This window comes from Amblyomma maculatum, chromosome 5 (assembly GCF_055883805.1).
Source record: "Amblyomma maculatum isolate TAMU_Amacu chromosome 5, ASM5588380v1, whole genome shotgun sequence".
In the NCBI taxonomy this organism is placed as follows: Eukaryota; Metazoa; Arthropoda; class Arachnida; order Ixodida; family Ixodidae; genus Amblyomma; species Amblyomma maculatum.
The window spans coordinates 155,623,092-155,632,671 of NC_139348.1; the positions used below are offsets into that span (position 1 = coordinate 155,623,092).

General features: G+C 41.2%; 1 protein-coding gene across 1 annotated transcript; it reads left to right on the forward strand.

The window, feature by feature from the left end:
* The first annotated feature begins 1,426 nt into the window (after positions 1-1,426).
* On the forward strand, positions 1,427-6,839 carry ND-PDSW (NADH dehydrogenase (ubiquinone) PDSW subunit). Its single transcript, XM_084604783.1, has 4 exons — positions 1,427-1,612; positions 1,774-1,909; positions 3,490-3,626; positions 6,632-6,839. Exons 1-4 carry the CDS (start codon positions 1,519-1,521, stop codon positions 6,745-6,747), a joined length of 483 nt encoding a protein of 160 aa, XP_084460909.1. The 5' UTR covers positions 1,427-1,518; the 3' UTR covers positions 6,748-6,839.
* The last annotated feature ends 2,741 nt before the right edge of the window (positions 6,840-9,580 follow it).

Below are 9,580 nucleotides of genomic sequence, written 5' to 3' on the forward strand. Positions count from 1 at the left end.
CGAAGGTGCACTAACAGACAGTTCTCCTTTGTGAATGCCTTGGCACAGTGAATGCAATGAAAGAGGCAGCTACTGGTGCCAGTCCACTGGTGTTCTTTGAACATGATGTGAAAAGCTGCAGCATCATCATACATCAACAGCTGCTTTTCGGCTTACAGTTCTTGCAGCCAAACAATTGGTACAGTCATTGACTGAGGCTCCACAATTAAAAGGGCATGACGTGTTTCCCAAAATGAAAAAGATATGCCAAAAGCAAATTGCTTTCTTTAAATATAATAATAGGTTTTTACTACATTTTTCCTTTTCAGTCGATACACTTCCAGCATTTCAGCATATCAGTTAATTTTATACATGTTGATTCAGCATGTTGCACTTAACTACAGTTTTGCTTGAATCTCTGATAATCAAACTTACCTACATGTAACAAAGTTGCAGTTTATTTATTACATACCACCAGTCCTTCCCAAGACGAAGGTAAGAGTGGTGGCTAGTCACTTTCAAGTTGCTAATATGGTCCATTAAAGAGTTGAATGATGCTTCACCCACAAAGGCGACTCGACATCAGCTGCCGAGTTCTGCCCTATCGTTTACCGACTGTCGGCCGTCGGCCAATTTCAGTTGGATGGAACCCAACACGTGCATTAAAGACTGCCAGTACTGATTGATGAATGCAGGGTGATCGCATGTTCGTACTGTATACAGTCGCAGCAGGAATAAGAAGATACAATTATTCATGATTTACCCGGTACATGAGGCAGCTCAACAAACGGAATGTTAACCTTTCATATTTCAGCAACTTAATTCAAGACACATTCCATTTAGAGTTCCACAGACAGAGAGCCTTATCCGCGAGAAATCGAGCCACATTTACTGTAACCGTTCCAGCAGCATGCAGTCTACATGGTTATATCGGTTACATCAGAAGTTTAAAACAAGCCAAAACCATCGCCGTTAAGCACCAACGCACGACCATGGCGAACGCTTCGCTCGACGAGAGCAGAGTTAGCTTCCGAATCACATGAGCTTTCACTCCTTGAACCATGAAACCTTGTCTTGCGCGCATAACAGCAAAAAGCTTCTGCTACTTATGCTACGCTTCCGCCACCAAATCGAAAATCCCGCCATTGTTGTGGCAAAATACAGCTAAGCATGAGCATGGTGGCAAGCATAATGCTTTCTCTCTCTCTCTTTTCTTTTTTTACAAAATTTATAAACAGGCCTTGAATTACGCGAGATTTGAATTCGTTCAGAGAAGGTTTTGAAGCAGATTGCTCAGTTAAACCCTAAAAACTGTTGAGCGGTAAACCAGTGGTCTCATTTGAAGTTCAATCCTGGGGTTCAATTGCTGCCATAGATGGCACTACAATCCGTTAATCTCCACCTTTGACCGAATTGTTGTGCTAAATTTTGACACTTATTTGTATAGAGTTTCACGGCTAAAGTGATTATTGAGGGTCCCTCGTCGTCCGTTTGGCGTGTTCGTGTAGGTTCTGTGTTTTCTGTGCTCACCTTACAGAAATGGGCATAGGTGATCATCCGCCTAGAAATGGATTTGAAAGTTTTATTAACGGGATATACGCAATGTTTGACGTCCCTGTAACTTGGGTGCGAGGTAAGCTCAGATTTAAAGGTCACTTTAGGGCAGCCTTCTGTCCTTCTGCGCTTGTTTCACGGAAGCATGTGTGTCGACTTACACTGATATTGAGTTGTTTTTTCAGTGAAGAGCAGAAAAATAACACTTCTGTGACACTGTATCATCATGTTTTCTTCCAGAGAATATTGTAGTTCCGAACAGGGCTGAGTACAACTGGTACCACCGCAAGTACCGAAGGGTGCCCACCATCGATGAATGCTACACGGACGACATGATGTGCAAGTTCGAAGCTAACGAGCAATACAAGAGAGACATGTGCGTCTGTTCAGAGTGATGGCTGAGCTGGTAACGCTTGCATCTGTTTTGACGATGCTCTGACATCAGACGACCTGTAGGTTCACCATGAGGCTGTCGTGATTGCATACAAGTGACTTCATTTGGGGAGTAGACCTAGCTTTTGCTGTCCAAACTGTATAACTATATATCTTTGCAAAATTTCACCATCGCAGTTTATGCGAGAAATGACGTCTGAAAGTCTAGGAATTAAGAGTCATGGTACGTTGACAGCCTACGGCAGTACAAAAGGCTATTGGAATTCAGGAAGAAAAACTGATGACAAGGTATTCAAACGGGGACTTTATCAGGGTTCGACGTAGCCCGTAACCTACCGCTCTGTCTCTTGTTATACTGGTTTGGTTTGTTGTATTTAACGTCCCAAAACGACTCGGGCTTTGAGAGACCGTAGAAGAGGGTTTTGGAAATTTCGACCACCTGGGGTTCTTTAACGTGCACTGACATCGCACAGCACACGGGCAACTTGCTTTTCGCCCGCATCGAAAAGCTGCCGACGGGCACCTTGTTTTTCGCCCCCATCGAAAAGCAGCCGTCGCTGCACGGATTCGATCCCGCATCCTTGGGTTCAGAAGTAGAGTGCCGTACCCAGCTACCGCGACAGGGCTGTTAGACTGTACTAGTGGCATGAATAATCATTTTAGCTGCTTTGGGATGCTGACATTTTGCAACTGTTTTACCTAATGATTAACATTTGAAATTAGTGGAATTCTGCGAAAGTAGAAATGAAGAAAAGTATGAGATGCTGACCGCATTACAGTTGGCAAAGTAGCACAAAAGTCAGTGTGTACGTAGTACAGCGCTGAGTAAGACATAGAAACTGATTGGGGATTAATGAACTACACCATGATCCCGTCATCTACATTTATTGCAGTTAAAAACACTTGCCTTTCTGTGGTTTCCGAACTCGTGCGTCTTGGAAGAAAGGAGGATACCATTTCTTACTTTGTTCTTTTAGGCTTCAAATTTAAATCCAAAATCTGGAATAAAAGGAGAACTTTGCCCACTATGGGAAGAGGTGTCGAAATGGTAATTACTATTGCCATTTTTATGAATGTACTGTACATCTTTTCCCAGTGCCTTTGCCTCTTCCTTTGCATACCCCCTACTCTAATGCCCAGTGGGGCAATTTGTACGTACTCAAATAAATAAATAAATAAAGGATGCTATGTAATAAACTGGATTATGCTCATTGCTTGGTTGAAGCACATTCCATATCATCGACCTACTGGGCAGTTGAGTGATGGCTGTATGAAATCACTGCATTAATGCTAGCTGAGTAACAATTGGAAAGTAATGACATGTTATGATGTCATACTTTTTAGTCTCTGTCACTGATGACCTTTGTTGTGCAGTCTTTTGCCTGAAGCAGCTTAACCTGGCTAATCACTGGTATGATTTATTATACCCTTAAAGCGCAGAAGGAGATTAAAGAGGATGATATAAAACACAGGAAGAGTCCAGGTTGTTTGCAACACTTATTCTTTCAGGCTCTTTGATTTTCAGTATTACCATATCAAGATTTTCTTTCTTTTTTTGCATAGGAAGGTGGACTCAAAGATAGTCAACCTACTATCTCGTCGCCGAGATGACTGCATGACATATGAGATGGGGAACGAAGAGAAGTGCCAGCACATTATCGACCAGTACAAGCAAGCTGAGCTCAACTGGTTCATCAAATGTAAGATATGCCTGGCTTAAAGTGGCCTCTGTGACAGTAATCGAGCATGTTTCTTTTATTCATTTTATGTACAGTACAGGACATCGTAACACCCGAATGGCAAAGGTTATCAGTGAACTCGGGAAATGATATTCTCGTTTGCTCTTTTTAGTTTGAATTTTCTTAATGAAACAACTTTTATTTCCATGGTCAGATTTCACTAATTAGTTTTGTACTTGTGTCTGGAATGCACGAGGAATATACCTTTTTAATTAGAATGATTGGCAGTGAACAAAAAAAGAAAAAATTACATTGCCCATTTAACTATGTGAATCCCTGGGCAACTGAGGCTTCTTGAATGTTTAAGTTGGCGTTTGCATTAAATTTCTGTAAGTTCTCTTTTATTATTGCTATGAATTGTTTTTCATAGCAGTGAGTAAATTGACTTCAGAAGAATGAAATCAGCTAACTGAAACCAAATCTTGGCTACATGGTCATAGGCTGTGCTTTGTCAACTATGATGCAGTGATGACGCCGCAAGCACTATCAGAAAAATACTTGTATACATTTCATGAATGACTGAAATAATGGCTGTTAAGGATGGCTCCATTCATGAAATGGCAAAAATTACTTAATACTAGCCTAAAATGTTGGTTCAAAGTGCAAGTATTTTTTGTGATGTTAGAATTCTACTGTTGCCTAAGAAATCACCATAACTGAGGTTGCAAACATTGTATAGGCAGTAGATTTTTGCTTTTATGTTTCTTGGTAGTCGCTGGAGAAAGATTTGATGTTGGGAAAGGTTGACGGTCGCCGGAGAAGGGGTAGGCAGCGAACGCGATGGTTAGATGGCATCCTCGAGGCACTGCAGATGAAGTTATGTGATGTTAGGAAGATAGTGAGAGACCGGAAAGCGTGGCGTGAAATGGTCCATAGGGTCACGAAGAGTCGGACACGACTGAACGACTGAACTGAACTGAACTGAATGACGCATTAGACTTAGACATGTGTGGATCACCTAATAGTATTCCCCTACGACTGCTAAATAATGTACAATTGAAATTTTTCTCTGATGCTGTTTCGATTTCGACAACTAAATGATGACTGTGACAGTAAGAGTGTGTTTACGGGATGCGGTGCATGAATAAAGTTGAATGTAATTGCTGATTATGTTGTTCTAGTTCACTACAATTGTTAAACCAGCCAGGTTCAAGAGTTTGATTGACGAGTGATATTGTATCCTAGTTTTCGCATGCCTAATGTCACCAAAGCTCACATTTGTCCTCGAAGTAATTGTTCGAGTGTTGAAAGTGGAACCTAAACTGTAGATATGCAGAATGTTGCGTTTTAAAATATTGCAAGGTCGTGGTGGCAGTAATTAATAGAGAGAGGAGAAGCTGCAGTGAAATTTTTGTTAAAATATGTAGAGCTGCAGCAGAAAAAGATTGGCACAAGTGACCAGCGACCAGCTGGGTGGAAAAAAAAGAAAAAGTAAAATTGTCTACAGGCAGACTTTCTGCTGGAAGTTCTGCAATTCTGAGAACTGGGCAAGGCATGCCAGTCTCGTGTAGGCATTTTCGTGAATAGCAGTACTCTGAGTGGAATTATTTTGTATCAGTAATCAGTCAGTTGTGCTAATTTTTTTCTGCTGCTGCTGTACGCTGACCTCTAAATACCCTCAAATTTTCCAGTAAGTGCACTCTGGGTTGGAATTGGAGTTGGGCTGTAGAAATTTATCACCGCTCTGTTATCGCAGAGTTTTCGCTGCTGCTTTTGTCGGGAATTGGAAAAGGGCCGACAAGGAAGAGGCAGGCAGGAAGGCATTGCTGTCGCATGCCATTTTTAGAGCTAAGTTCAGTGGTGTTAAGCACAGTTTCTTTTGCAGATATCTGAAGCTAGGCCACGCAGTTAACCATCTCTTGTCAGGAATCATAGAGTCCTTCGTGCACTTGACGCCATTGTCAGTGGGTGGGCTTGAATCGATTGGTATGGGAAAGGATTTTAACTTTACCTTCAAATTTTTCAACAGCAAATACATCTGCCGCAAGAAAATAAAAAAATAAAAAAAGCTTGCGAAGCCACGAAAAGTCAAACTGCTGAATTCACTGAAAACAGAAAACTCGACGGTGTTATCTTTTGGTATTTTGAACTGTGCTGCTGCTTTGGAGATGAGGCTTTGCTGATGATTCCGTTGCATCACCTGCTGCTGCAGTTGAGCCTGCATAGTTTAAGGCTTGGTCATCTTTCTTTCTGGTCCTCTTGGGTGTGGGGAAGCGGCACTGTGTACAGCAGTCACTATTAGACGTTTAACTTGGAAGAGGTTAATAAGTCAGATTTTAGGTCACTCGATGTAGAATGAAGTGCTCCCTCGTCTGTACTGCTTTATGGGACGCTGAATGCAACGCAACTCAATTCAGTTTTTGTTTTTTGGTTAAATTTTATCATACGGCTTTATCTGGCATTGTCAATGTTTGCTTGTTTGCCAGCAGGAGCCATATTTATTGCTGGAAAACTCAGATTTGTGTTTTGTGCTGGGCTGTTTGGCGCATAAGCAAATAAAGCTATCATTCAGATTTAAAAGCAGCATATTTTTACCTGCGCTTAGTTGAAACTCATGACAGCAGCAGCACTAAGGGGCTCTGTGATTGTCATTCAGAGGTAAATGGTAGTGTGACCTAGGCCTAGATATGTGTGTACAAAAATATAAATAAATAGAAACATTGTTTTCATCAGTGTTTTCGTTTCTTGTGAAATAAGCCCAGTTCCAGCGGCGTCTCTCTGTCTCTTCTTTTTTTACCTAGTTCATAAAAGCTCTGTTCTCAGCAAGTCGTCCTTCTTTGTCGTTGGAACACACCGAACTGTCAATAAAGGCTAAGATTTGGCCTCGGGCTAGGATGTGTATCGATGGTCATGGACAAAAAACACAGTAAACTGACTTTAAACATGAACATGAATGCCGTTGCATGCACCGATGCTGTGCGAGGAACTGCACGTATAACCAAACAATCTTTCTTCTTGGCATTTAGATGGTGACATCACCCCTCACCAGACCGTAGTGGCGGCCTTCATGAAGCAGAAGCACCGACTTATTGCTGAGCGACGTAGGGCGTTGAAGGCACAGCAGATTGCCGAGTTGGAGTGACTCAGTACAGTGCACAAGTCGTCGACATTCTCTAGTTTCAAGCTGTGGCGTCTTCTTTGATGTAATAAAATAGCCTGCCTATAGTGAATAAAGCTTAATCATCTGCTTCACACTGCCCAAAAACAAATGGGCAGATGTTGATCTTGACAGCAAAATCAAACACCTGAAATCGTGCACTTTTAAATGAGTATTGTGGAAACCCACATATTTACCTGCAACGAAACATAGTGTGACAGCCAGAAGCAGACGAAAGTAACGCAATCTTTGATGTGTGTTGCAGCTGGGCACAGTTCACAAAAGTGTTCATTTCTGCTCGGCCTAAAATGAAATGCTTGTGTAGCAGCATCTACCAGGCTAGACTCATCTGCTCTGTCCAGAGATATATTCTGCATTGAGCTCAAAGACGTGTGCACCGTTGCAAAATATGAAGACCCAGTTGTGAAGGAAGTCCTGTACTGTGAAAACATTGTTGCAGTATGTGCAGGTGGTCACGGAAGTTGTCGGGACGTGGTGCGACAGAAACTAAACTTAATGAGGGTATCAACTTGAATTGACGCGTGTACTTAGGTGGTAGTGTACCCAGAAGTGACAATACTCGCAGGCCAAGTCCCTCTTCTTAGGCCTTGCTCTACTCCCTACATAGCTTACTTGGCAAGCAAACATGAAGTAGAACTTCTTGGACCTCTGGCCATGACTTCCTTTTGTATTGACTCAAATCTGCACATGCAGTTCCTAAATGAAGGAAGAGGTGTTCAAGCTATAGGAGTGCCCTTAGAATCAACACTTAGATTCAGTCTCGAGGGTTCCTGGTATCATGTTAATGTGGCATGTATGCCTAAATAACAACAGACCAAGACAACCTAGGTATAGTCCTGAATGCATGTAGATAATTTTTCATTTCTAAAACATGCTGTAATAACTCTCGCTGCATGTTTTTTTTCCATTTGCTTTGAATGCACAATGTTGCTGCTTTTGCTTCAGAGCTGAATGAGCTTGCAACACACAATTCCTTCATGGTAATAACCCTCGTGCCTTTGAAGCAATACGGTAACTGTTGTTGTTGAGGTAACGTTTTGTGGCCGTCATCAAATTCTTCTGGCGATAACTTGAGCGTAAGTTTGCTCAATGTAAAAGTTCAGCACTGACAGACAACATCAATATGGCCTTCAGCTCAGCCTCAAGCCTACGATCAGTTCATAGCAACACAAGTGTTGTATCGTTGAATAGTATATGTCAAGTATAATTGAGCTTTGGTAATTGTTTGTCATAATTACAGTTAATTACTGCTATATATTGAACTTTATGCTGTATCATCATATTGCCTGATTATGTCAAGTATACTTGCACTGAATTATTGTTTCATATTATTGTTAATTTATTAATTGATTAAATATTGAACTGTATGTTACAGCAATGTCAAATTGTTGAATAGCTTGTATCAAGCGTGATTTCACTACAATAATTGTGGGTCTTAATTGCCATTGATTAGTTGGTTAAATATTAAACTTTGCACTACAACTTCGCCATATAGCGTTGAGTTCCTGACTAGTAGAATCCAAAAACAAATGCTAAAACTGCACAACCAAGCTATCGCTGGTCTAACTTGTTCAGTCATGGTTAAACTGCAACAAATTTTTTAAAGATGTGAAGATTTGCTTTTTTGATTGAAACCACCAGACGTGTGAGCAGATGCCGTGCATTGACGGTACAGGCAATAAGCCTGATGCACTTATGCTTTGTTTAGTTTCATGCTTCACATTATCTACATCATTTTTCTTGATTTTCAGTCAAAGAATCGTTGAATACTTGGGATGTTCTGGCATTTCGTTTTTAACACATTAGTGGTACTGTATAGATCCGATCTTGTGTTGCAGTAATACCGTGTGTTTCAGTGAACACTTTCAAAAATTCCTGACGATAGTGATTTCAAAATACAAGGACGCATTTGCAGGAAGAAACTCGCAGCCAAGGCAGGCACAATGTGCCGCAAAACTCTTCTGAGAATCCAGATATTTAAGAGAAACTCGCTAATTAACTTTTTATTTATTTATTATAGATGGTTAAACCCAATGGGAAGTCTGAAGCCATGATCAAGACGATGCCATATCAGTTTTTGAAGTAAAGAAAAGCTAATTTTCTAAAGCCTTGCAGCGCGTGGACATCCGACAGACTTTATGAGACTCACAGTAAGATTGATGTAGATGTGATGTCCGGAGACGACGTGTGCAGTGGCTATGGCACTCAGTTCGAACTGCAACCAGTATTGCCCATGTGATCTGCATTCTTTTGCCCCACAGTTTGGCGCAAGGGAAAGGCCAGTCATTGCCAACTGTGTGGTGGTTATTTCGAAGAGTGACAGAACAAAATAATGTGCATCACATGTTGCACTAGAGCAGGCAGTTTGGATTTGGTGCCATTGCCACTGCATACTTAATCGCCAGACATTTCTTTTTCCCGAGCTTCTTGTGCATCCCTTGCACTAAGTTTTAATATGGCATGGAAAAAAGCGTCTGATTTTCTCGTGCTGCCGGGCTTGTGAAAATACTTTCATTTTAGAAACTTGTATGGCAATGTCTCGCTCATGGCTTCAAACTCCCCATTGGGACCCAACTGCAATAATTAAAAATTACTTGTATAATTGAGGATCTTGCAGCTAATTTTGTCCGCCAGACTTGAGTGTTTGTTCCAACAAATATTCGTTTTTATATTTCAAACTCCGTATTTGTAGGAATTTTTGAACAACTCGCTGGAACACTCGGTATGATGGTGCATTGTCCAGTTGGAGGACGTCGCATAGTTCTACCTTGAGAGAGAGAGAGAAAAACACTTTATT

Excerpts from the sequence above, each read along its gene's own strand:
- ND-PDSW (XM_084604783.1), top strand. The coding sequence starts at position 1,519 with ATGGGCATAGGTGATCATCCGCCTAGAAATGGATTTGAAAGTTTTATT. Across the intron at positions 1,613-1,773 it reads CCCTGTAACTTGGGTGCGAG|AGAATATTGTAGTTCCGAAC; the intron begins GTAAGCTCAGAT and ends GTTTTCTTCCAG. Across the intron at positions 3,627-6,631 it reads GCTCAACTGGTTCATCAAAT|ATGGTGACATCACCCCTCAC; the intron begins GTAAGATATGCC and ends CTTGGCATTTAG.